Below are 27,243 nucleotides of genomic sequence, written 5' to 3' on the forward strand. Positions count from 1 at the left end.
ATATCCCCAAACAGGATCTCTTTGACAACCTGCCGCCACTGCAGGTTTTTTTCTCCAGCTCCCAGGTGTTGAAATTGACCTTCCTTGACAGCAGCCTTACCCGTCCTGCTTCTTCTCCTTTGCTATCTAACCCTCCTGCCCCCCCCCCACCTCTGCCCCCAGAAACACAAAAGAACGAACGTGACTCCAAGACTCCTGCTGGTGTGGCCCACGTGCCAGTGGCGCTGCAGTATCTGGAGTCAGAGAGGGAGGCTGGCACGGAAATGAATGGATTTTGGTGTGTTTGTATCTCTGTCCATGTACGCTCACAAGGAGACGGAGCAAGGCTATTTACGCAAAGGGCCCAGATCCACCCAGAAGCAGAGCTGGAAGTTACCGGCAGGTCCGTGTTTTTCCATGAGCTGGAGAGTGCGTTTCCATGGTTGTCATAATGTGAGAACGGAGCTAGTCCGACCAGAAGCTATAAACCAGGAGTTCGCCCAGGTAGGCTCAAAGGATGATCCCAATGACACCTGATGGTGTCTGCTGGAGTCAGAGGCCAGGTCTCAACACCTGTGATGACTTTGCCAGTCTCTTGCACCCACTCGCACAGTCCCAGGTCACCTTAATACTGCACAGGATCTAGTGTGCCTTATTTACAAAGCCTGGCCTCCAAACTTAGGTGTCTTGCCCCTGATTCTTTTTTTCTAGAGACAAGCAGCTGTTGGTGCAGAGGTTTTGCTGGAGGCGCATGGATTCAGCCAATGTATTTGTATTGAAATGTTTGAAGAGATTATAACGAGTGTTAGCCCTGAACATATTTCGTATGACATTTAGATTGCCTTTGAAACAGGTGTATTTTTAAAAAGAAAAACTTATTGTCATTTCAATAAAATCCAAAAATGTATTTAAATAAAAAAATGCGATTTCTGCCCCCCCCCCCCAATCAATTTTTCCCACTCTGCCCGGCTGCAGTGTCCCCGGCTCCGTCTGCATTGACCTACCACTGAGTGCCCTGCCTGGGCCAGGCACCGGTGCATTCTGGCTCAGAGGATGCTCTGTAGCTGGGGGTGGGGGAAAGGATCTTCCTGGCCCAGGCCCTGCAGAGGTACTGAAACGCCCCCCAGCTCCTAAAAAAGTGCCAGAACGGTGTTCTGGAGCATTCCAACGCTGTAACAAACACTGGAGGGAGATTAAACCTCCTGCGTCAGGCTTAGGACAGCCTGGCTCTCAGTCCCTCATGCTGGGGAGGTCAGGCGGGCTTCCCCATTGCTATTTTTAGCGCACTGGTCTGGGCCCTGCTGGTCTGTCTACTTGTGCTTGAGCCTTGCTCCCAGCTGCAGGGGAGACAGGCCCAGAGGGATGGTCTGTCCCAAAGCCCAGCCTCCGTGCGGGCTGAGCGAGCATGGTCGGCTGCGTCAGACACAAACTCCCGGAATACGGGGAAGGCAAACGAGGATTCGCTGGGAGAGCGGCAGCGCCAGGCACTTCAGAGAAAGGTCGAAATCCCCGGCAGTAGCAGCTGGGGGTAGCTGCCCCCAGGCAGGTCTCTTCCTGGCCTCTATGGGGACGTCTACACTGCAAAAATACACCGGTGGCAGCGAGTCTCAGACTCAGGCTCACGAGGCTTGTGCTACGGCGTTAAAAATCCCCTGAGATTAGTCCCCAAAGGGTTATTTATATCCCGCTTTATGCACTCTGGCTGAGCTGTCGTTCCTGTTAGCACCAGCGTTGTTTCTTTCTTACAGCATTCAACATTGTTGCAACTCTCCCTTGCACCTGCCTGGATAATGAATTAGTGAGGCCAGTGGGCTGCTACAGCTGAGTGCGGACTCTCATTCTGGTTGTGCGCGCGGCTCATGCTGAGCTCGCCTGCATGTTTAACACACTGTAGTGCGCAGTGATGTAGCTGTGTCGGTCCCAGGATATTAGAGAGAAGGTGGGTGAGGTCAGAGCTTTTAACGCCGTTACCTCCCCCATTTGTCTCCCTAATACCTCGTCCGCATTGTGTTATGGAAACCCAAGCAGGCGCACAGGTTATCGGGCAGCTTGATGACTCCAGGTGTAGGAACCCTGGCTTAGAGAGCTGCAGATGAAGGATGCTAGATCCATAGAAAGAACTGTAATATAGTCCATGAAATCACCTGGCTTCCTGGAGTCCTGGTCCACCTATTCATCACTGGCTGTGGACTAAGGCACCCAAGTGAAGCAGGTTTTTCAAAGACTGGCTCATAAGTCAGGAGTGCTGAATGCAGGTTGCATGGGCAGCCTTCAAGCTGGCATCTCCTAACCCTTGAGTGTTTTGACTTTGCAGCCTGAACATTCTGTTAATGTTAGATGTCGACAGGGTCATTTCTGATGGTTTTTAAAACTGTAGCAAAACCCAGCAGTTCATCCTGTGGAACTATATTGTCTCCCTACATGGGCCACCAGCGGGTCTGTGGTCATTATGTCTACAGACTTCTGCCACCTGAGCTAACTGAGTAACTGGCAGGAGTAGTAGGCTGTTATCTTCTATGCGGGCCTGCCACTAGAGAGGGATAAGACACACACACTTTGATGGGGGGCTTCATGGCTATTTCCTAGACAGCAGAGGAATGGGGAGACTCAGGACTCCTGGATTCCATTCCAGGCTCTGCTGGAGAGTGTCTCTAGTGGGGACAGACTCTTCTGCTCCCATCCAGCTCTAACCTCTCCCTGTCCTCTTCCGCTGCTGTCCTGCCCCATCCTACATCTCCTGTTCACCCTCCCCCATTCCTCCCCTTCGGCATTGTGGCCTGCAGCGGGAATTGCTGAATGCATGGGACAGACAGTCTCCCTGATCCCAGCACCACAGCAGCCCCAGCCTCTAGGAGTCCTGCTCAGCCCCTGCAGCCCTGGGATGGAGCATGCTCATTCGCACTGTGGGGATGGAGCAAGCAACATCTGGTCACATGTGAGGGGATGGAGCACGCTCAGTGCAGATGGAATCTTTGGAGAATTTAGCTGCCAAACTCTAACAAGTCTCCTTTGAGCATGTGCGAACTGAGATTTTAGGGGCTCATCAAATGGCCAACTTTAGGTGAACTTTCATGGGGATGGCAAAAGGCACCTCACTGATCCCAGAACAACCTCCCACCTGCCAAATTTCAAGTTCTTCCTCCAAAGCATGGAGGTGTTAGAGCTTCTCAACAAAAGGGCTACAAGATATTTTTAACACGTGCAAAGCCATGTATTTCCCCCCAGCCTCGGTCTTGGAAACAGAGGAACCATTTTACCTGAAACTTTCCAAATCAGTTCAGCCTGTGGCAGACCCTGGCCTGGAAAATTTCATCCCTGAAAGTTTAAGTTTGCAAAGTTATACATAACTGAAAACAGGGGTTCATAATGGGAAGTATCAGACCACCTTAATAATAGGTGTCGCTGCTTGTTCCACCTAAAAAAGCTCCAGTGGGAATTCCTACACATCACCCATTTTACACAAACCCTTATCCCTTACATCTGCTCTGTCCAACAATCTCAGATATAATCTATGTTTGTTTTATTTGCCTGTGCAGCACCTAATCTCGGACCAGGGCTCCTAGGTGCTACCAGAATATATCTTTGGGTGAGGCTGGTGCGGGGAAATCCAGTGCCTGTGCCATCTCTGGGGACAGAGGCTGTTAGCAGTGCCGCCAATTCCAAGGGAGCACAAATCCCGAGCCAGGCTAAACAAATCATGAGAGTTTTTTTATTTGCTTTCTGGGGTTTGAGCCATTGGGGTCATGTTGGGGGTCACATTATCTCCCCAACCACGAGAGACAGAAACTTACTTACTTTTTAATAAAATGCCAGCAGAGATCCTCTTGTCATCCCGCAACTCTGGGAGCTGGGGCTTGTAGGAAAACAGCCAATATCGTGAGCCCCGTGATGGAATCACAGGCGTCGGTGACCCTAGTTTGGGCTCCAGGAATCTCACTTGTTAGCAGCCCAAAGTTTGTTAAAATCTCATTGATCCCTGGAGTCTAAGGCCAGGAGATGGTGCGATGTGTCTGGTGCCTGCAGGACCCCGGCCAGAGAACATCCCCCGGGGGTCCTGCACACAGCCCGATCTCTCAGGGCTGAGCCAGTGCGTGTAACCAGCTGTGGTACATGGCCCCTAAGTAATACCAGGCCTCCCCTGGCCTGCCCGGGGCTGGCTTTGTCTCTCGGCAGGGCACGGCGGGTTGAACCAGCTAGGCGGGGCCTTCGTGAACGGCCGCCCGCTGCCGGAAGTGGTCAGGCAGCGCATTGTGGACCTGGCCCACCAGGGCGTGCGGCCCTGCGACATCTCCCGCCAGCTGCGAGTCAGCCACGGCTGCGTCAGCAAAATCCTGGGCAGGTAAGCGCAGAAGCGGGAGCCCTTTGCTGGCTGGCGGTGGAGCCGGGACGGGGCCGCACAGTCTCCCGGCCAGCCACACCTGCCTTCCCAGCAGACCCCAGCAGAGTTCCCCCAGCTTGCCCTCCATGGGAGGAGCCAGGCCAGGAGCTGTTACAGGCTGGCACAGCTTGCCGTCCAGTCTGAGAACGGTCCCGCTGCAGAGACCCCGGCCAGGGTAATTAGGGCCTATCTGGGCAGAGCTAAGGGGACGCAAAGGCTGGTCTAGTGGCTAGGGCACTGTCTGGCACTCAAGAGCCCGGGGTTCAATTCCTGATTCTGCCCCGGATCCTCTGTGACCTTGGGCCTCTCCCTGTATTTCTGCATGCCTCAGTTTACCATCTGTTAATGAAGACAATGATCTCGGGGCCTGCGCTTGGCTGGGATCCTCTCGGGCAGCTCTCGGCATGGCGGGACAGGACTCTCTGCTCAAATAGCTGCAGAAACTACAGTCCCTGGTGGCTTGGTGCCATCCCCGCGCCTGGCTCCCAGCAAGGCTAATTGGCTGGTGCAGAGTGGCTGGGAAACGCTCACCCCACACGGGAGCTAGTGGTTCCTGCTGCCAGTGGTGGGCTCTGGGTGGATGGTGTCAGGAGTTTGGTAGTATGGGTTCTTCACTCCAATATTCAGTGCATCCCCTGCCACTGGTTAGTCTCTGAAGTGCACGTGAGTTACTGTGCAGCATGCCCTAGGCTGGGCACAGTCCTGCAGGGCTGGGGAGGGGCTGTATGGGGAGGGTCATTTATCTGCAATAAGTAATTTGACCAGCCCAGGGTCCCAGAGTAGCACCAGACACCACTGTGATGGGCACAGTAGGAACGGATGGCTGGAGGAAGCGGGACATGCCTGACCAGGTAACAGCTTGATATAGTTCCCCCTGACTATTTACAAAGACTCCATCTGAGAGTGGGGTGATGCCCTGTTCCCTCTCTGTGCCTCGGTTTCCCCATCTGGGGCTAAAGTACTTTGCGATGCCCCACAGGCAACTCAGTGACCTGGGAGGAACCAGCTGTTTATTTCACTCCGAGCGATCGCGGTGCTGTGCTGAAAGATGAGCCCCTGGCTCACGCCATAGGGAGGGTATCACATCATAGCCCCCCAAGCACTCATACCCCAGCTGTACCCGCCATCCCCTTCCCTCGGTTTACCCGGTAACCCTCTTGCTTTCTCTATTGGAGTAGGTACTACGAGACCGGCAGCATCCGGCCCGGCGTGATTGGAGGCTCCAAGCCCAAGGTGGCCACCCCCAAGGTGGTGGAGAAGATTGGGGACTACAAGCGGCAGAACCCCACCATGTTCGCATGGGAGATCCGTGACCGCCTGCTGGCTGAGGGCGTCTGCGACAACGACACCGTGCCCAGCGTCAGCTCCATTAACAGGTCAGAGCTGGGGGACCCCATCTCCCCTAGATGTAGCCAGTCCTGTCCCCTCCCATCTCCCAGGAACCCCTCCTATCCATCGGGGCTCCCCCACTCTCATTTAGCTGGGACACCCATCCTTTGGGAAGGGCAGGGAGGTGCCCGAAATGGGGCTGGTGGGGTTATTAGGCCTTGGTACCACTTAAATCCCACAAGGCCTGGACACCATTTCAGTCCTGCTTCCTGTGAGATTTGGGGAACTCCCTTTCCCCACTCTGTGCCTCAGTTTCCCCATCCGGAACATGGGGCTAAAGTACGTTGTGATGCCCCTCAGGCAAAGTGGGTCTGAAGTAGTACCTAGGACTTTGCCCAGAGATGAATCTCCCCTCAATCTGTGCTAGAAACCACTCACTGAAGTCCAGGGGACCTGCCTCCGGCTTCCTCCCGGACAGGTGTCGGTCCAGCCAGTCTGTGCCGGAGCAGCCCCGATTCTCACACTGGACACACCCATGCCCAGGGCCTGCCATTTAATTTCTCTGATGCCCTTTTTCCCCGTCAGAATCATCCGGACCAAAGTCCAGCAGCCATTCAACCTCCCGATGGACAACTGCGTGGCCTCCAAAGCTCTGAGCCCTGGGCACAGCCTGAGTGAGTTCTGGGGCAGGGTCTCGTACGGGGGCTGGGTGTTATAGTGGCTGATTCCCAGGTCTGTCTCTAGAGCATTGTCCCTCACTCCAGCGGGGCGGGGACGGAGCCCACAAATCTCAAAAGCACCCGCCGCTCAGTCGGCCCCTCTGTTGGCTTCCAGGCAGTAGCAGAGCTGGGCAAAGAGTGGAGTTTGTCAAAAATCTCTGGCCAGTTGGAAAAGTTCAAAGAACCCGTCTGGGGTTAAACGGAACATTTTGGTTTTGAGCCATTTTGAAGCAAAATGTCAGTTCAACCCCCGCCTCCCCCCAAAACGGCTTCCCCCTCCCCCCCGAATCTTGTTATTGCCCCCCTCCAACAACCATTTCAATGGCGAAATGTTTCGGTGGCCCGGAATCCACATTTGTTCCCTCCCCTCCCCCCCCAAAAAAGTGTTGTCCAAAATATTTCTCCCAGCTCTAATCATGTGCTCTGTGTGGCCCAGTCCCTAGATCGGCACAGTCGGCCGTGCTGGGTGGGCTACAGAAATATGGAACTAGCTCTCGTGCCCAGGCCTGGTGGGAAATTTTCCACCTAAACAATGGAAACTTGAGTTTTTCAACAAAACGGAATTTTTCATGAAAATTGTCAGTTTCCTGCAGAAAAACCTTGATTTTTTTTCCATAAAAAACCCCAAATGCTCCCAAACTGAAATGTTTCAATTCAGAAATGTCGCCACTGTGCCTCATGGGAATTGTAGTTCGTTGCCCCATATCACTGTTCTCCTCTATGGACTGGGCTCCCTGGCTGGGGACATCTTCCATTATGCACCATAGCCAGGGACTCCCAACTGCCACGCTTCCGTGGTGCATCATGGGAGATGTAGTCTCACTAGGGATCCTGGCCTATGTGTGGTGTGACGCAAGGCATCCAAACTACAACTCCCAGAAGGCACTGCAGCGACATTGCCAAATAAATTTTTTTCTGTTTTTTCCTGAAATTTTTCAGTATTTAAATTTCCACCCAAAAAATTGAAAATTTCTGTGGAAAACGCCCTCCATTTCTGACCACCCTATGCCATTGCCCCCAGGCAGGGAAACGCCTAGGCACAGAGAAGGGATGGGTCACACAGCCAGCTGGCATCAGGCTTGGAGCTCCCATAGTCCCCGGTGCGCCAGCAACATCCGCAAGGGTTGATTCCTCTGGGTCGCCTGGGACACCCAGCCTTGCCCCGTCCTCGGGGCAGGTTGCACGACCCAGCACCATGGGGTGAGGTGCCCCGGCGTCGTGCCAGCCCTATCTCGTATCTCCTGGCACTCGCGCCAAGGCTTATTGACCCGGGGGGGCGTCTTTTCAGTCCCCAGCTCAGCCGTGACCCCCCCGGAGTCACCCCAGTCGGACTCGCTGGGCTCCACCTACTCCATCAGCGGACTCCTGGGCATCGCCCAGGCCAGCAGCGACAACAAGAGGAAGATGGACGACAGTGAGTGGGGGTGGGACAGTGCCAGGGGAAAGGGTTCTCTGGGGCCGGGCTGGCAGCAGATGGGGACAGAGGGGTCCAGCCTCTGATGCCAGGGGGGGTGGGTGCGAATGCCCCATGATGGCGACAGAGACCTAGCCAGAGCTGCTCCTACCAGCCCCCCCAAGGAGAGGCGACGCTGAGACTGGCTGGGCCCAGGGCGGCTCCCATGTGGCTCCAGAGTGGCTGCCTCAGTCCCATGGAGGCTGGTGTCAGTGTCCTGTGCCCGGTCCAGGGGCCCAGCAGGCAGCAATGCCCTCTGCGGTGCCATCATGCTGCCGTGTGGTGCCCGGGCATACCTGGGGCAGCTGGGCCAGGCCTGGAGGATCTATGGGCTGGCAGTGAAGGGCCGGTCGGGGATTGGGCCATGCCAGTGGCCAGGAGGCTGGTCGGGGATCGGGCCGTTCCCGTGGCTGGTTGTGTAGGGGCCAGTCGAGGATCAGGCCATGCCCATGGCTGGGGGGTTTGTCAGGGATCGGGCCGTGCCCGTGGCTGGTTGTGGGATCGGGCCATGCCCGTGGCTGGGGGGTCGGTCGGGGATCGGGCCATGCTCGTGGCTGGTTTTGGGGGGACCGGTCGGAGATCAGGCCATGCCCGTGGCTGGGGGGTCGGTCGGGGATCGGGCCGCGCCAGTGGCTAGGAGGCCAGTCCGGGATTGGGCCGTGCCCGTGGCTGGTTGTGGGGGGACCTGTTGGGGATCGGGCCGTGCCCGTGGCTGGTTGTGGGATCGGGCCATGCCCGTGGCTGGTTTTGGGGGGACCGGTCAGAGATCAGGCCATGCCCGTGGCTGGGGGGTCGGTCGGGGATCGGGCCGCGCCAGTGGCTAGGAGGCCAGTCCGGGATCGGGCCATTCCCGTGGCTGGTTGTGGGGGGACCGGTTGGGGATTGGGCCATGCCCATGCCTTGGATGGGGGTCTCATGGCTGCTCTGCCCAGCAGGCGACCCAGAGAGCTGCCGGCTCAGGATGGACACCCAGAGCAGCGCCAGCGCCGCCCGCAAGCACCTGCGCTCCGAAGCCTTCGGCCAGCCCCCCCTGGAGCCACTGGAGTGCCCCTTCGAGCGGCAGCACTACCCCGAGGCCTACGCCTCCCCCAGCCATGCCAAGGGCGAGCAGGTCTGGGCTGTGCCCACCGCTCTGGGGGATGAGCAGTATTGGGAGGTCCCAGCGGGGTGGTGAGCAATATTGGGGGGGGTCCCTAGGGAGCAGTACTGTGGGTTTCCCAGTGGGGGGGAAGCAGTATTGGGGGTCCTAGTGGGGGAATGAGCAGTATTGGGGATCCCAGTGGGAGGTGAGCAGTATTGGGGGTGGGGGCTTTCCCATTGGGGGTGAGCATATTGGGGGTATCCCAGTGGGGGGAGACCATATTGGGGATCCCAGTCGGGGGGAAGTGAGAAGTTTTGGGGTTTTCCCAGTGGGGGGGAGCAGTACAGGGGGTTTCAGCAGGGGGGTGATCAGTATGGGGGGGCCCCCTGGGGTCAGCAGTACTGGGGATCCCAGCAGGGGTGAGCAGTACTGGGGGGTCCCCTCTGGGGGTGAGTAGAACTGGGGGTCCCAGTGGTGGGTGAGCAGTATTGGAGGGGTTTCCCAGCAGGGGGCTGAACAGTACTGGGGGTCCCAGTGGGGCGGTGAGAAATATTGGGGGTTCTCAGAGGGGCTGAGCAGTACTGGGGGTCCCAGCAGGGGGGATGACCAGTATTGGGGAGTCCCCTGGGGGGTGAGCAGTATGAGGTCTTAGGAGAACTCGGGGGGCTGAGCCTTACCAGGGGTCACTGACCTTTCTGTTGCCCCCTCGCTCAGGGTCTCTACCCGCTGCCCCTGCTGAGCAGTGCACTGGACGACGGCAAAGCTGCGCTGACCGCCTCCAACACGTCACTTGGCCGCGGCCTGGCCACCCCCCAGCCATACGCGGCCGTGACGGGTAAGGGCTGACACTCAAGGCTTGCTCCCCACAGCCGGGGGAGTCTAGGGCAGGCTGGGGCTGGCGTGGGGAGATGCCAGAGGGTCAGGGCCAGGGGCCACAAGGCCAGCACCCGCCGGGACCCTGCTGTCTGGGGGAGCCTGCAGGAGATTCTCCTAACTCAGCCCCTCCCTACAGGCCCAGCCCCCAGCCCAGGACCCGCCAGGGAAATGAACCTCTGGGGAAGACAAATAGGGAGATGGAATTTCTGTTGGGACCCTACTCCTGCTCCCGACAGCACAGCCCTGCTCCCACTGCACAGCCTGTCCCCACACTGCACAGCCCTGCCCCTACTACACACACAATGACCCCCACTGCACAGCCTGTCCCCACACTGCACAGCCCTGCCCCTACTACACACACAATGACCCCCACTGCACAGCCCTGCCCCACACTGCACAGCCCTGCCCCACTGCACATGCACAGTGACCCCCACTGCACACACACAGTGACCCCCACTGCACAGCCTGTCCCCACACTGCACAGTCCTGCCCCCACTGCACACAAATACATTGACCCCCACTGCACAGCCCTCCCCCCACTGCACGGCCCTGTGCACCCACCCGCCACTACATAGCACTGACACCTCCTCCTGCCCCACCCCTGGTACAGCTGCCCCAGCACCAGTACATGGCCCTGGCCCTCCCATTGTGCAGCACTGCCAGCCCCACTTCCCTTTCACCTCCACTCCCTTTAGCCAGCCCTCTGCTGCCCAACCCCTCTTGCCCTGCCCCCGTGCTGCCAGCTGCCCCTGCCCCACCAGTGGGCCAGGGTTGGGTGGGGAGTGTGGGGAAGGGCATGGGATCCAGTGCCCCCTTTGTGATCCCACCCCCTGGCTCCAGATCCCCCGACTGGGCGTCAGCACCGACGCTGTGATCATTTCAGCCCATTTTCATTTCATCTCCTGTCTCTTTTTTTTTCCACCATCCCCCCCCAGACCCGCATTCCCCCTTCCTTGTAAAGCAGGAGACCCCCGAGGCCTCCAGCCCGAGCGCCACCCCTTCCTCTTTATCTAGCGCCGCCTTTTCGGACCTGCAGCCTGGGCCGCCTTTCAGAGCCTTCCCCCACTGCTCCGTCATCTACGGCCAGTTCCCCGGCCAGGGCCTCGTCCCAGGTACGGCTCCAGTGCAGCGGGGGCTGTTGGCAGTGGCTGGCTTCTTGCAATGCAGGGGCAATCCCTGGGGTTCTAGACTGACAGCCCTCCCTCTGACCTGAGCTGCAAGACCATGTTCAAGACTCACTCTAGAGCCCAGCTGGCAAATCAGATTCTGGAACCCCCCTCCAGACCCCAGTTTATAGGAGGACATTTCCTTCCAGCTGCTGGTTGGAGATTTGGGTTCCAGGCTCCTCCTTGCAGCTGTCTGTGGGCACAGGTTCTAGACTCACTTGGGGGTCAAGTGGGAGTTTGGGTCTGTGGGCTCCCCTTGGAGAAGGCAGCTCAATTGTGGGTTCTGGAGTGTTGTAGACCTGGGCAGAATTTATGCGATGCCGGGTTCTAGCCTCCCTCCAGAACCCAGCAGGCCAGTGTGTTCTGGGTTCCCTTGAGAGCCCAGGCAGGGGCAGGTTCTGGAGTCTGGTTCGCGCTGGGGTCTGGACGCAGGGATGACCAGGTTCTGGACTCCCTGCAGGAGCTGGGCAGCAGTTCTGGACCGGTGTCCCCCACAGAACCATTGAGGTTCTGCCTTAGCCCAGCCCACGGGCGTTCTGTTCACAGCCCAGGAACCCCTTAGCTGGGCTAAGGCAGATCTGGGTTAGCCCCCCTTAGCTGGGCTAACCCAGATCTGAACATGAGCGGACCCTTCCCCTGTCCACCTTGGTTTGAGATCAAAGGCGCATTTCCCCTCCCTGCCCTCCTCAATTGTCCTTTTGTTGGGCTGCAGGCTCTGGATGGGGGCCAGCTGGGCTGGAGTTCAAACACTGCAGCCATGCCCTCCCCAGCCAGACCCTGGGGAAACCCTGCCCGGGCTCTCAGACATCCCCCCAAATCTGTACTCCCACAGCTAGCCTTCTGAGCCCCCGGCTGGCTAACAGGGCTCGCCGCTCAGCTGTGTGTCCCCGGCCCCGCACTGCTCCTGAAGAATGGGGATTCTCCAGCGACAGGAATTTGAATGGCCCAGCAGAGGGGCAGCCGCCTGGCTCCAGGGTTAGAACACCAGGCTCTGAGGCCTCCCAAGATTTGGGGCAGCTTGGGCCATTAGCTGGGAGCAGGGTCTGTGGCACCAGAGCAGAACCGGACCCACCCTCCTGTGGCTTTGTCTCGCATGAGGACAGTCCCAGCTGCTCCAGAGGAAGGTGCCAGAGCGCCCCCCCAAAGTGGGCTGTTCAGGAATCACCTGACGGTGATGTTTCTCCTTGACACTGCCCTGGGGTAGGAGGGGTTATAGCCCAGCTAATGAAGGTGGGCCTGTGCCCATTTATCCATCAGTGTCTCCTCTGCTTTGGAACCCTCCTGGCCCCAGTGCTCCCCAGTGGCAAGGAGTTCCACAGGCTAATTGCATTTGCCACATGCAGCTTTCAGGCTATGGACGGGATTGTGATACCCCGCTTCTCCCCCTCCCCACCGTGGGGGCTTGGTTCTGGGGTTCTGATCCAGTCCTCGGGGCACAGGGGAGGGTCGGCGCAGGCCTCTGGAGAGCAGGGGGAGCTGCAGAGCCGGCTCCAGCCCAGGAGGCCTCCCCCTTGGCCATGGGAGAGGAAATTGCTGGGTCTCGGCTCGCTGGAGGGTGACGAAAGGAGGCCACCTGCCAGCTGTGCTGATACCAGGGGAGGGGCATTACAGGCAGGGGGGCACCCCAGGGATCCAGGAATTGGGGTGGAGGGAGGGTTATGGGCCTTGGCTAGCGACAGAGCTACACACTGAGGACTGGATCCCCTGGCCTTCCCATGGCAGCTATGTTGCCATCTCAGAGCCGGCGTCCTCCTGCCCTGACCGCCCCGCCTCCTCGGCAGCCTGGTCCCAGAGGGCAGCAACACTATTGCCAGTGGGGCCACGGGCTGGTGGAGGCTGGAGCAGGTTGGGCATCCAAACCCTTAGGCCCTCTGCACTGGTAGGACAGGCAGCTCGTGAGGTGGGCATGAACACAGAGAGCGCCTGACCAACACAGCTGGGCAGCGCTGCCCAGAGCCCTACAGGCACTCACCTCAGCCTGGTGCTTAGGGCACTGAGCTTGGCCACAGGATATCTGGGGTCAAGGCCCAGCTCTGCCACTGACTCCCTGGGGGACCTTGGCTAAATCCCTGCCACGCTCTGTGCCTCAGTTTCCCCAGCTGTAGAAGGAGGATAATCATCCTCTGTAAGTTTGGTTAAACTGTTGGCTCTAGCACCAGGTTAGAGTGGGGCCTGGTGCAACGGGCCCTGATGTCGGTCAGGGTCTGGGCAGCGCCTGGCACGACAAGGTCTGATCTCGGTTGAGGCTTCCAGGTGCTACCATAATACAAATCATGGCATAAAACCTTGTCCCTTAAGCTCTGGGCCCGGAGCATTTTGGCCGTGCTCATTAAACCCTTGTGTCTGCGCCTATCCCAGCCACGTTCTGCTGCTGCAGGTCACCGTGCACTCCATGTTTCCCATGCATTCTTCACCGACGCTCAGGCTGGTGGGTTCATCCCCAGAGCGCAGGGCTGGGGGGACAGGGGGCTCAGACAGGGATTTAGGCCCCTGCCAGCGCCAGAGTAGAAGAGGGTTAGAAAGACAAGGGAGGGTCACCTGGGATGAGGGAGTTAGCGCTGTCCAGTTAAACCCTTAGCTTCTGTCTGTCCTGGGGAATGTTCTGGGATTCACCAGGGCTGACACCTGCTCGATGAGCTCCAGTGAAGCCCTCCCGTCTCTCTAGGGCAGACAAAGCTGCCTGGATCCGTAAGGGAGGGGCAAGAGGCGTGGGGAGCCGGGCCAGGGTGTCTGGCCAGAGATCAGACCAGCAGCTCCTGGGGCTGGAGAACAGCATCAGCACCCTGGACCCTAGAGACCCCCCAGGGAGGGGAGCGGGATGGCCCACGGTTACCACGGGATCCAGGGCTGCAGGAAATTGAGAGGAGACAGAGAGGGGGTGATTCCCAGGTCAGTAAGGTCCTAGATCCCCCAGGGAGATTCCCCCCAGGTCAGTAAGGTCCTAGATCGGCCTGGGGAGATCACCAGGTCACTACAGTACTAGATCCCTCAGGGAGATCCCTCAGGCCAGTAAGGTGCTAGATCCCCCAGGGACATTCCCCCAGGTTAGTAAGGTATTAGATCCCTCAGGGAGATCCCTAGGTCAGTAAGATGCTAGATCCCCAGGCAGATCCTTCAGGGAGATCCTGCAGTTGGTAGAGCCCCAGATATAGCAGTCCCCCAGTTAGGTAGGGAGATCCCATTGGGAGAGCCCTCCTGTAGGTAGAAGGATCACACCTGCAGATCCCTAGGCAGATCCCCAGCAAGGTAGCTGCATTCTGCCTGGCTCCCTGGCAGGCTGACCCCAGGCTCAGTCCCCCGGGCTGGGGTCCAGCTGGGCTGGGGGCTCATTTTGGGGCTGCCTCTTGCCCCCCTCGCGTGTCCAGCCTTTCACCTACTATCCCTTCTCCCTTACAGGGCGCGAGATGGTCGGCTCCACCCTGCCCGGCTACCCCCCGCACATCCCCACCGGCGGGCAGGGCAGCTACGCCTCCTCCGCCATCGCTGGCATGGTGGCAGGTAGGGCCGCGGTGGGCTAGCGGGTCCTGCAGGACCGGGGCAGCAGGGGGAGGGTGCAGTGGGCACTGTGCCGCAGGGCAGCTGCGCTAGGGGAAGCCCTGGGGTAGTTAGCAGGGGGCCCCTCATGTGCCATTTAGCTCCCAGGGGGAGGGCAGGCCTGCGGGTCGGGATTGAGGAGCAGAGCTGGGGGTGGGAGAGCCTGGTCTCAGGGATACAGTGTATGGGGTGATTAGAACAGGTGGGGTGATTAGAAGGCAGAAGTCCTGGGTTTTGTCCCCAGCTCTTGGAGGGGAGGGGAGGGGATTGGGGTCTAGTGGTTAGAGCAGGGGGCTGGGATCCTGGACGCCTGGGTTCTTTCTCCAGGTCAGTTTTGCAGCTGACCGTGTCTGTAATGGGCTGAACCAAAACTCAGGATCCCCCTGCCCCCCATCAGATCTAGCTGTGAGTTTTGGCTCCAGGGACCCGGGAGGAGTTGTGGCGGGGGGCGGTGGTGAGGGCTGTCTGTGTGTGCAGAGCTGGTGGAGGGCACCTGATGCTAAGAAATGGGGTGAGGGGGACAGGTGCTGGGAACCAACCGCACCCTAATCCCCCTGCCCCTCCCGGTGCTGCAGCTGGCTGTTCCCTGCGAAGGGTTAATCTCTGTGGGCCGTGGGCCGTGCCCCAGGTAGCTGCACGGCTCCCCTGGGCCGGGAACATGCTGAACTGGCTTGTTGCCGCGTTACCCTGGAGATGTGCTTAATGCAGCGTTGAGAATCCAGCGCTGCACCCGGGCCGCCCCAGCCCCTCTCCTCGAGCGTGAAATGAGATTGGAGAGCGCAGGGCGGGGGGACTCGGGACTGGGTTAGACAGTGTGTGCTGGGGACTCCGCCAACCGCCCACAGCCCTCCCGGCCCCCGGCCTGCTGAGCAAGGCAAGAAACCCAACCGCCTTGCTCGCTGCTACCTCCATCCCCAGCCGGTGCCAGCTGGGCCTGCATGCCAGGGAAACGCTGGGCATGGATCGACTGGTCACAGCGATTGGCAGGACCGATCTTTATGTCCATCCACATCTATCAATCTATCCCCATCTACCACCCCCCATCTAGCTGTCCTCATACACCCCCCGCCATCCTCATACACCACATCTATCTACATCCACCTCCGTATCTATCTATCTATCTATCTATCTATCTTAGAATCATAGACTATCAGGGTTGGAAGGGACCTCAGGAGGTCATCTAGTCCAATCCCCTGCTCAAAGCAGGACCATCACCAACTAAATCATACCAGCCAAGGCTTTGTCAAGCCCGGCCTTAAAAACCTCTAAGGATGGAGATTCCACCTCCTCCCTAGGGAACCCATTCCAGTGCTTCACCACCCTCCTAGTGAAAAAGTGTTTCCTAATATCCAACCTAAACCTCCCCCACTGCAACTTGAGACCATTGCTCCTTGTTCTGTCATCTGCCACCACTGAGAACAGCCGAGCTCCATCCTCTTTGGAACCCCCCTTCAGGTAGTTGAAGGCTGCTATCAAATCCCCCCTCATTCTTCTCTTCTGCAGACTAAACAAGCCCAGTTCCCTCAGCCTCTCCTCATAAGTCATGTACTTCAGCCCCCTACTCATTTTTGTTGCCCTCCGCTGGATTCTCTTCAATTTTTCCACATCCCTTCTGTAGTGGGGGGACCAAAACTGGACACAGTACTCCAGGTGTGGCCTCACCAGTGCCGAATAGAGGGGAATAATCTATCTATCCCCATACTCCTCTATCTATCTATCTATCTATCTATCTATCTATCTATCTATCTATCTATCTATCTGTCATTGGCCCCTCACCATGGTAGCTGCACTATCTGCAGCACTCATGGCTTAGCTGCATCCTCCCCAGGTGCCCCCCAGACTTTGTGCCCTGTGCACTGGTGCTCACTCCCACCCTCTGTCTGTCCTGGAATGGCCCGTGAAGGGGCTCCCTTGTCCTTGTGGGCTGCCCAACACCAGAAGCGGCTGCCCAGGGGTGATGGTACCCGCCCTGGGTATGCCATGCCCTCGCCCGCTCTCTGGGCACTAACTCCTCTTTCTGTCCCCAGCAGGCAGTGACTACTCTGCGAACGCCTACAGCCATTCCCCCTACTCCACCTACGGTGAGGCCTGGCGCTTCCCCAACTCCAGCCTGCTGAGTGAGTGCCTGGCATGGGATAGGGATGAGGTGACTCCACTGCATGGGGGTGGTGGTGGAGGGAAGGGGCCTGCCCAGACCCCAGGCGAGATCAGGACCTCATCGTGCTGGTGCCACACACACACACACAACACCACAAGGGACGGTTCCTGCTCAGAGCTCCTAAGGTCCCCCAGTGGTAGAGGCAGGACTAGAATCCAGGTCCCCAGCATCCTCTCCCAGTGCCCTTCCCATTGGGCCCCACGGCTTTGCTGTGGGGGCACCGGCTATTGGCTGCTTCCTGCTCTTCGTAGCCACAAGGCCTGGGAGCTGGGAGGGGGTGGGAACTGAGCGGGGCGTGGGGGCGGAGCTCCTGGTGTGGGTTAACCTGTGATGCTCAGTGTGAATGGTTAATTCTGGCTGGGGGCTAGGGGGGAACAGGCTGGCGCTCCCCTCTAACAGGCACTGTTGGTCTTGCCCAGGTTCCCCATATTATTACAGCTCTGCCTCGAGGGCCCCCGCGCCCCCCGCCGCTGCCTACGACCACCTGTAGCTGCCATGGGAGCCGCAGCACAGGACCCCCGGACGGGCCCGGCGCAGCCAGCCAAAGGCATTGTTATTTATTACCCGGCGAGAGAGCGCAGCCAGCCCCGATGCCTGCAGGGACGGGGTGACACGGCCACCCTCGGCACCGGCACAACTGCTTTGTGGGGACATGGGGCAGAGGCATCTGGGCGACGCAGCTCCACTGGGGGCAGAACAATGCGGGGGCCCAGGATACCCAACAATGGATAGCACCTCTGTGCCCATCCTGCCCCTTGGCTAGAGACCCCCCAGACAAAAGGGGCTGGACAGGGACTTTTGATCATCACATGGCTTCTAGAGACCCAGATCAGATCGATCTATCTGTCCCCACACCTCTCAGCCGTCTGTCCCCATATACCCCTCTATGGATCTATCTGTCCCCGAACGCCCCGTCTGTCTGTCCCCATACACTCCTCGTCTGCCTGTCTATCTATCTATCTATCTCCATCCACCCCCTCTATCTATCTGGCGATCACTCTCCCCAACAGCCCCATGACCTGAGGACTGGCTCTGGGACCCTGCTGAGCTGCTCTCCTGTGTTTCTCACCAGCCCCGTCCCCACCACGGGCTTTCTTCTCTCCTCCCCTCTCGCTGGCCGTCCAGCCACGCTGGGCTGGGCGCAGGACTTCGACACCCGTCTGGGCCCCATTGGGATGGAGGCCCTGGAAAGCTCTGTTTGCTGAGGCTCACCCTACTGGGCCGGTGTTTGCCAGCGGCTGGGGAGGGGCAGTGCACCCAGGGGCAGCCCAGCTCCCTCCTGCCAGCCTTGCCCCTCCTCCATGGGCAGTGCCAGCTGCCCCCATGGCGCTGCATGACAGGCATTCCAGCCCCCCTTGGGACCACGCCCATTGCTAGGTCTCCATCCCAGTCTCACCTTGCTTGTGTATAGACTGTACATCACCCCCTCCCCTGGCGGGGCATGGGGCAGCCCCCTCAGTTCTCCTCTTTCGCTCTCTCCCCTTTGGATGCTCCTGCTTTTTATTAAAGGTTCAATAAACCCATTGTCCTGGCGTGCCAGGCATGCCAGCGTGAGCCGGCAGCGGTGTGTGTGGGTGTCCTCCCTGTCCAGCCCTTGCAGGGGGCTGTGTGGGGCGGTGCCTGGGGAGGGCGCTTGGTATGGTACCCCAGGAGGAAGGGCAGGTGCAGGGACAGGATGGGATCCGCACGCTGCCTGGCTGAACTCCAGCAGAGGAACTCTCTGCTCAAGCTGGATTCGCACTGTGGGCTCCAGCACCTGCATTACACCAGTGGGAGTGACCCTCCCCCATCTGCGCCCGCCCCGACTCAGTGCGGCTGCAGCGAGAGCTCCGCCGGTAGCACCGGAAAGCAAAGAACCTAGAGGAGAAAAGAGTTGCCTAAAGCAGGGTGACGGGTTACGTACAGAGTGTGACCATGCCTAGCGGCCAAACCGCGTTGGGCCCCATTGTGCCAGGCATGTACGAACCCCACACTGTAAAGCCCTAGCCAGTCCTGCCCTGCCTCCCCCGCTTTGCCCCTCCTGCCCCGCTCCCCGCAGCACCCCCTGCTGGGAGATGCTGGGACTGGAGTAGCTGGGAGCCTCACCCCCAGCCAGTGATCATAAACCAGGGCTTTCGATTGAGCTATGGTTGTGCGTACTCTGCATAGGAGAAGGATCCGCAGTCACCCCCGGCTGTCCCAGGGTCACTACGCTGTGCCCTGAGACCTCTCAGAGCCACACGGCAGCAGGAAAGAGCCCAGATCTGCCTCCTGCTTCAGAAACCCAGGGATTGAGGCCCTGAGGTAACAGAGAATCCCCCTCCACCATCAGCAGGACAGGGCCAGTGACACACAGGTGTGCAGTTCTTGGCCCATCCTGCAGAGGGCAGTGGTGCTCACACACACGCAGTGCAGGACAATATTAACTATTTAGTGCCTGAAGCCAGCGCTGCCAGGGGCCAGGAAGTCTGCCATGGCCAGCTGCAGAGACGCCCACGGTCCAGGCCAGAGAGAGCCCCCGAGGGCTGGGACCTGGGGAGCCCAAAGGAACTCCAGGGTCTGAGCCCAGCAGCCTTGACAGAGAACGCCTCCCGCCCTTTGCTTCACTAGGGTCCAGCACTGAAACCGCCACCCCTGCTGAGCTAGGGCTGGGCTCCCAGGTCCCCCATCCAGCCCCTGACCCCACGCAGGCAGCGAGAGACACGTGGTGGCCATGGTCAGCAGCTCCAGCAGCGGGCGAGGCAGCCCCATTGTGCAGAGGTGGGGCAGGGATTCCGGGCCCTGGTCTGCGGAGACGCCAGGGCAGCTTTTTCCTAAGCGCTCGACTCCAATTTAACATTTTGTTAGTGGTTTGATTCTGGCCTTCGTCCAAACCCAGGGTTTAATGGACCCCTCCCCCGCAGACTCCAGCCCGCAGGCTTGCCCTGCTGCTGGGCTCCAGTCCGCCGGGTTCGGGCCAGCCCAGGGCAGTACCGAGCAGATGCTGGTCCTGCCCACAGGTCGCAGCCTGTGGCCACAAGGCAAAGCCATGGGCCCAGGTGGAGCCCTCTGCGATGGACGCAGCTCCCCAGTTAGGGGGGAATCCCAAGAGTGCACGGCTGGGGCACAGGGAGTGACGGTTGGGGGCAGTGCAGGGGACTCACCCCACACCTATTCTGTGGAGAGAGGCTTCGGTGTCCAGGGACCAAACAATGCTGCACCTTCGGCCAGCCCCAGATTTATGCAACAATGGAAGGCGAGGAGCAGCCGCCTGGTCTGAGCAGCGGGGAACCCATCCGGGCAGCGCAGGCGCCAGGCCCTGCTGATGCTGGCAATGCGCCCAGGGATGGCACACAGCGCACTGGCTCTGCCCTCAGTCTGGGCTGAGAATTTCAAGGCTGTCTGATGTAGATGTTCATATTAACAAGAAGAGGCCAAAAATACGCCACCAGGAGAGTGATTCTTTGTTGTTGACACTGTCCCTTTAAAAGTCCATGTATTGCTACAGCTGCCCTGGGCGCGCCCTGGCTGAGATCAGGGTGCTGGGGTGTCAGGTGCTGTATAAACATACACCAGCGTTCAAAAATCATGTCAGGTGCTCAAAAAAAAACAAACAAAAAAAAAATCAGGAGATTGGCTTAAAAATTACAGGATTTAAAAACAATAATAAATGTGGGGCTGGAGCCTGGGGTATGTGTGTATGTCACATTTTCAAGCTTTTTTGGGGTGACCACCAGGGCGAGAAACTTACATACCGCCGTGATTTGAAATCACCTGTGAGGCAAACCCCAAGCGGCGTGAGACAGGAGATAAAATTGCCAGAGTTGAGGAAACTCCACGGGGCAAGAGACAGTCCCTTCCCCTAAGTGCAAACGACTGAAATAGGCAAGGCAAAGGCAAGAATACTATCCCCATTGTACAGATGGGAAACTGAGGCCTAGACAGACCAAGGTCCAGAGCCTCCCAGGAATTTAGCCACCAAACAGCCAGTGAACTCAGTGGAAGTTTGGCTAGGCCAGGATCACATGGGGTGTCAATGGCAGAGCCGGGAACCGAACAAAGAGACAGTTAAGGGGAAAGTTGATCAGACTGTCACCTACACGGGGATTTCATAAGGGGCCCTTCAGTCATGTCCCACAAGCCAACGGCTGGGAGTTGAAATGAGACAAAGTCAGACGGGAACTAAGATGTAAATGTTTACCAGGGAGGGGAATTAACCATGGGGGCAACTTACCCAGGGCCATGGTGGCATCTCCATCAAGTAGGGCTGTTCTGTGCCAAGGAATGATTGTGGGGCAGGTCTCTGGCCTGTGCTATGCAGATGATCACAATGGGCCCGTCTGGCCTGGAATCGCTAACCATGAGCCTGTCCTTCCTCTGCAGAAGGCCCATTATCGGCTGCAGCCCAAGGAAGCAGTTTGCTGTGACTCTCTCTGGGTTTGGAGCACGCCCAGGCGCCTTTCCTTGGAACGCGCCCTGGATGGGAGCGAAGCCGCCGAACAGCTGGGCAGGGTGAATGCCTCCTGGCTGTTATTGGTTTATGCTCATCAGCTATAAACTATTACAGTTCTCTCTCCTAGCCCGTTACCTTCAGCGCAGATTTAGCCGTTGCGCTGTGAAAACTGACGGCGCCCCACTAGCAGGGAAGGAAAGAGATTTATCCTGCTGCTGAGAGTGATGGAAAAGGTTGGGGAGGGGCGGGGTGTTGTAGTGAGTGAGGAGAATGACCCATTGGTGAAATAGGCTTTTCCAGAGAATGGGAAAAGGCTAAGCCGGGCCTCAGGAGACCTGGGTTCTAGTCCCGTTGGCCTGTTGGGTGACCTTGGGCAAGTCACATCCCCTTCCTGTGCCTCAGTTTCCCCATCAGTCAAATGGGACTCATGACACTGCCCTCCCTGGTGAAGAGCTTTGAGAGCAATGGATGGAAAGGGCGTGATGTGTGTGCAAGAAGGAAAGTTATTGTCACCTGTATTTATAGTAGGACCTACAGGCCCCAACTGAGCGTGTGTTGGGAGCACAGGTTAACCAGACAGGAGAAGAAAGGAAAGGTTATTAGCCCCATTTTACATCTTGGTAAACTGAGGCCCGGGACAGGTCAGTGACTGGCCCAGAGTCAAAGAGTTAGAGATTCTAAGGTTAGAGGGGACCACTGCGATCATCTAGTCTGACCTGTTTAACCCAGGCCTGGGCCTTCCTTGAGTTAAAGCACTCATACAGGGAGTCAGTGGTAGAGCTAGGAATTAAACCCAGATCTTCAGCGGCCTTAACCACAAGAAACATAAACAGCTGCCACACTCCTCCCCAGAGGCAGCTGCATCTCAGCACCAGGCGAGGGATCCCTGTGTCTCACCCCAGAGGCAGCTGCATGGTCACTCCCTTTGCAGCCTTGAAAGAGCTTTTGTTTTTATTCATTCTAAATACCCCTCCGCCCCCTGTGAATCCGCGCTCTTTTCCCCCGTCCCATAACCGCCATGAGAAATGTGGCTAAGTAAGCAATGACTTTGCTGTGCTGCACTAGCGATAAAATGCTTGAAAAACTTTTGGCAAATTCCAAGTCCTAAGGAAAATAACTTGATTCAAAATGTATTTACTGAATTAAAAACAAAATTCCAGCCCAGAACTAGCCGCACTTCAGGCACTTGCTGTGGGCGGCTAAGGGTTTTGGCGAAACACTCACAGAACGGCTTTGGCATGTCAGCTGCAGCGTACAACAGGAGTGAGGTTTAGAAACACACTTTGCACCAATCCAGCCCCAATCCTGCAACTGGATTTGAACCAGGCTGTGGAAGTGAAAGGCTTCAGTGCCCAGGGGAAGAGAGGGATTGTGTCTGTGGCATCTGGTGTCACCTCATCAGTCAACCTGCGCACCAGCCCCCTGCCTGGGGGCCTCTAGGCATCACTCCCCGCTCGCAGCTGGCCCAGGCCAGAGTTCCTGTGCTAGGGGCGGGCAGCGTTGGTCAGCTCGTGTCCCCCCCCAAGGGGGCTCCGTGGGCAGAACAGCAGGGGTGGGGGAGCCCTGTCCTAGTGCTGTCCACGCTGCGAAGAGGGGTGTTGTTCTCTGCCAGTGTGGGGGCCTCAACCAGGCGGGGCTTGTGAGCTCTGAGGGCCTTAACCCCTTTGCTCTGTCCCACCCCAGTTAGCCCCCCCCAGGGGCAGGTTCCCAGATGGCTCCCACCCGTGCTCAGCCTCATGGGCTCAGTGTTGCAGCCCAGATGCCACATGCTGGAGGGTTAGGGGTGGGGATCAGGTCCCCCCTCAACTCCTTTCCCATCGCTCTTGGGGTGGGGGGAGCCTTGTCCTTGTGTCTGCCACCTGGTGGCCCCACTTGAGCAATCGCTGGAGACAGAGTTGGGGGAAGCTAGAACGGAGAACAGGAGGGCAGCTGAGGGGTACAAGGGGCTGGAGAGCAGGAGGGGGTATGGGGGCAGGCTGGGGAGGATGGGGGACATGGGGGGGCACAGGCCCCTTGGGGCAAGAGCTGGTCCTATTTTATCTGGGGTCCCAGAGTTTGGGGTCCTGGAAGGGCAGAGAGATCAGCCGTACCATGGGTCCAGCCCCCTGCACCTGCCCAGTCCCAGGGCTCATCCCCTCCTGCAGGGAGCGGCAGGGACACACACACACACACACACACACAGCCTCCCCATCACTCTCACACTCCATGCAATGGGGAGTTGTGGGGGGGGGACGGACCAGCCAGCTGCCTCTCTGGGGTCTCCAGGGCTGGAGGTGGGGGGAACCTCACAGACTCTCCACAATTGGGTCTGTCTGCATATATTTCCCTCTGGAGTGGGCATCCTCTTCAACTCTCCTGCCCCCCAGCCCTCTGTACCCCCAAACCCTCCATCCCCCAAACACCTGTACCCCCAAACCCTCCAGCCCCCAACTCCCCCAAACCCTCCAGCCCTGCAAACACCTGTACCCCAAACCCTCCAGCCCCCAACTCCCCCAAACCCTCCAGTCCCCCAAACACCTGTACCCCCAAACTCTCCATCCCCCAACTCCCCAGCCCTGCAAACACCTGTACCCCCAAACCCTCCTTCCCCCAACTCCCCCAAACCCTCCAGCCCTCCAAACACCTGTACCCCCAAACCCTCCATCCCCAAACTCCCCCAAACCCTCCAGCCCTCCAAACACCTGTACCCCCAAACCCTCCATCCCTGCGAACTCCCCCTCCCTGGCCCAGCGCCTCCCTCCTTGTGTGGTTTGTTTTCACGCTCTGTTTTCCCCTCTCCCCGCGGGGGGCTGTTTATCACGGGGGCCCTGAGCCGTCGGCGGCTGCAGGTGCGGGGGGCTGCGGAGCGGAGCGCAACGCGGTGAATCCTAACGAGAAGTTGGGGGGGGGCGGGGAGGTGAATAAATAATAGGAAATAAAAGTTCATGAAGCAGAAAATAAAAGGCAGATTATACAGATGTGGCAATTTGCAGGATCATTGCGCCTGTCCTCCTTTTAACTGCTGCATCTGGCTTTTCCACGGCCTGCACCCCCGCCCCGCTCCAGGGCACCAGCCAGGTGCTACCAGGCTGGGCTGGGCCCTGGCTGTGGTGCAGCCAGGGCAGGATAGAGGGACCCTCTGTGATGACACCGGGGACAAGGGGCCCCAGGGTCTGTGGGAGTCCAGCAGCCGCGCTAGAGACCACCCGTTAGACAGTGCCAGCCCAGCCTCAGCCGCATGGAGCATTGCAGCCCCTGCACATCACGCCCCCCCATTTCAGCTCAGCTGAGGGGGGCAGGGTGCCCATGTGCCCTGAGGTGCCATGGCGATGGCGGACAGACAACGGTGGTGCTAGAGGAGCAGGAGGCGCCCGCCAGCCATAGCGGGGTGGATGTGGCTTGGCTGGGCCAGGCAGGGCTCTCTCGGAGCAGGCTGGCCGCCGGGCTGGGAAGATGGGGCTGGAACCTGCGGCCTCCCGCACTGGGAATACAGCCCCCTGCCCACGCATGAAGAGCTCTGCATAGATGGGCTCCGTCTCCCCAAGACCTGGAGGACCCGGAGGGTGAGGGGGCTGCTCTTTGGAGTTCACTCGAAGCCCCCACTCCACCCACATTTGGGAATGGCATGTCCAGGTATTGAGGCACAGAGCTCTCTGGTGTCTGGGACATTTATAGCTGTGTACGGCCCGGTGCCGCGTGATATTGGACGGTAACGCCCCGTGTGGGGGTGGAGCCCTGCTGCTTTAAAACCAGGGCAGGACTGGCCTCCTCCTTCTAACCACCTGGGCGTGGCCCAGCCCCCAGCACCGTGCCAGCAGCCGCAGACAGAAGGGGGCTTTGTTGGGAGGTGGGGAAGCCCAGCGGATGGAGCACAGGGCTGGGCCTCAAGACCCCTGGTTCTAGTCCCGGCTCAGCCGCTGACCTGCTGGGAGACCACAGGCCAGTCGCTTCCCTCCCCGGCCTCAGTTTGCCCCCAGCTCTTGTCAAGTCTTTGGGGCAGGAACTACTTTGTGTGTGAGCACACGGGGCCCTGAGCTCAGTTCAGACCACTAAGGATCCTGACCTCGCCTGCTTGCCAGCCCTGGTGCTGCTGCGCTCTAGCAGCAGAATGAGCCGCTTCTGCAGGAGGCTGGAACTGCCCCCCCCCCCCCCTGGGCATGGCCTGCGCTGGGCTGGGGGGCGCCTGCCCCTGCAGCTCTCGGGGCCGGGGGGGTTGGGTGGCTGTGTTAAGAGGCCCTTGCTGAGGCCAGTGGGCAGTGAGTCAGTTTGTGGCTGGAGTCTGCCACAGTCCGAGTCTGGGTCTCACCTTGCAATGGGGTGGGGAATCCAACCCCTGACCTACCGTTACAAATGAGCTGTAAAGATCTCATGATTTGGGGACGTCTGAGTCATGGGTTCTGGGCTGGGGAGGGGGATGATGCTGCAACTGGCGGGTCGGGGGGGGGGCAGGGCAACCTGGGTCTGCAGGGTTCGGGGGGGAGGGGAGTGAGGGGGCCGACGGGGGAGCGGGGGGATGAATGGCTCTTTCGGAAACTTCAAGGGCTAGTTTGCAGACTGGGCAGGTCGCAGAACCTGCCACCAGGAGGGTTTTACCCCAGCTCACCCCTTCCAGGAGGAGGAGGGAGGCAGCCCAGCCAGGAGGCTGCAGGTCGGGAGTGAGGGGCACTGGCAGAGCTGTAAGGGGGGCGGGGAGCTCAGATCTGCCATAGTCGGGGGCTACAGATCAAATCCCATGAATATCGGCTGGGCGGCTCTGTCTGCTGGGGCCCACGCTTGGGGCCTGTCCCCACGGGGCACTGGGCACAAGGGGTGCGGCCCAGAGCAGGCCCGTAGAGCTGTTCTGATTTATTCAGTTCTGCCGGGCCTGGCGTAGGGGGTTGGTGGAAGCAGGTGTGACTGTGACATAATAGGGACCCACTGGTTTCCCCCCAAGCCCTCCCACCCCCGGCATTCCCGGCTCCGTCCCCATGCACCAAGACGAGGTGCCGCAGCCCCAATCCCAGCCCCCCCCGCCCCCCAGTCCTGATTTCTCTGCTCCTTGTAACAATCCCGTCAGCAGTGGCTCCCTGCAGGGCAGGCGTGGAATGGATCGGCCGTGGTGCTTTGCTCCGGCTGGGGGCATGGCTCTGTCATTCTGCCAGTGGCGCTGAGCATGATGCTTCCTGAATGCCCTCCCGCCCCACTCAGGGTGTGTCTCACCCCCCACCATGGTCCCTCTGCAACGGCTTCCCCATGCACATGGGCCGTGCTCTGGGCTGGGGCCACCTGACACACCTGGGTCAAGTTTGCAGTGGAGCCTAGTTCCTATTTTGGTGCCTAAATCTAGGAGCCGGAGCAAAGACTCCGGCCCCAGTGCAGCCCCCAGCACGGCGGGACTGGGCACGCTAGGCAGGCCACGGCCCGGGAAATCTGCCACTGCCCTGGCCCCAAGGGAGCGTAAGGCAAGGGGCAGCTAGTGCTAAGGGACTGTGAGACCAGAGCTGCTCACTACTGCCCCCTGCTGGCCAGCCTTTGTCACTGCTCCCTCTGCATGCCGCTCGCCTGTGCCCCCAGGGGCACGTGCTGCTCAGCAGGAGACTGGGCAGTGAGTTTGAGCCCACAGGGTTTTCGGGGCGGGGAATCCAGGGATCCCCCAAAATCACACACCAGGCTGCCACGTAACCCCCTGGCGCTGCCCAATGGGCTGATCCTCACAGTTCCCATTGCACAGGGCGCCGGCTGGCTGGGCACTCGCTGCACGGCACCGGCCGCTGCTCTGCTGAGATCCCGCTCAGGGTTTAGCTTCCCGGGGCCATTTCACCCTGAAGGAGCAGAAACTCTCCTGGCCGGGACCCTGAGTCCCAGGTTCGCACCCAGCCCCATAGCAGGGCATCTCCCATAGCATTTCAACCCATTCCACCCCCTGGCTCGTCCCAATTTGCCTGACTCCCCCTGAGCGACCTGCACTGGGTTCCAGGCTCCAAACTCGCCTGGGACACCCGAGAGAACCAGAACCAGCCTGGGAGGCTGCATGGACTCCTGCCATCCTGTCCCAGGCCCTCCTGGGTTCACAGCCCCACGCTCTGCACTGCACTCTGCCCCTGGCCTGCTCCCCCTCCACCCATGTGCACGGCAGCTGTGGCCGGGGCAGACTTGCCTGGACCGCCAGGGCTAGGCCACTCTTGCACCCGCCAGTCCTGA

General features: G+C 59.1%; 1 protein-coding gene across 14 annotated transcripts in view; it reads left to right on the forward strand.

The window, feature by feature from the left end:
* PAX8 (paired box 8) overlaps positions 1 to 21,210 on the forward strand; it is a 44,589-nt gene extending 23,379 nt beyond the window's left edge. The window contains exons 3-12 of one of the 14 annotated variants that reach the window (XM_054020497.1): positions 4,111 to 4,318; positions 5,533 to 5,733; positions 6,272 to 6,360; positions 7,694 to 7,819; positions 8,791 to 8,969; positions 9,654 to 9,774; positions 10,751 to 10,927; positions 14,378 to 14,479; positions 16,543 to 16,632; positions 21,015 to 21,210. In XM_054020497.1, the coding sequence (XP_053876472.1) occupies positions 4,111 to 4,318; positions 5,533 to 5,733; positions 6,272 to 6,360; positions 7,694 to 7,819; positions 8,791 to 8,969; positions 9,654 to 9,774; positions 10,751 to 10,927; positions 14,378 to 14,479; positions 16,543 to 16,632; positions 21,015 to 21,058 (1,337 nt within the window). In that variant the 3' untranslated portion in view covers positions 21,059 to 21,210. Of the gene's footprint in view, positions 1 to 4,110; positions 4,319 to 5,532; positions 5,734 to 6,271; positions 6,361 to 7,693; positions 7,820 to 8,790; positions 8,970 to 9,653; positions 9,775 to 10,750; positions 10,928 to 14,377; positions 14,480 to 16,542; positions 16,633 to 17,092; positions 18,228 to 21,014 lie in introns of those variants that run through there. The other 13 variants (XM_054020490.1, XM_054020498.1, XM_054020493.1 and 10 more) reach the window with 13 other exon arrangements.
* The last annotated feature ends 6,033 nt before the right edge of the window (positions 21,211 to 27,243 follow it).

This window comes from Malaclemys terrapin, chromosome 2 (assembly GCF_027887155.1).
Source record: "Malaclemys terrapin pileata isolate rMalTer1 chromosome 2, rMalTer1.hap1, whole genome shotgun sequence".
Taxonomy (NCBI): domain Eukaryota; kingdom Metazoa; phylum Chordata; order Testudines; family Emydidae; genus Malaclemys; species Malaclemys terrapin.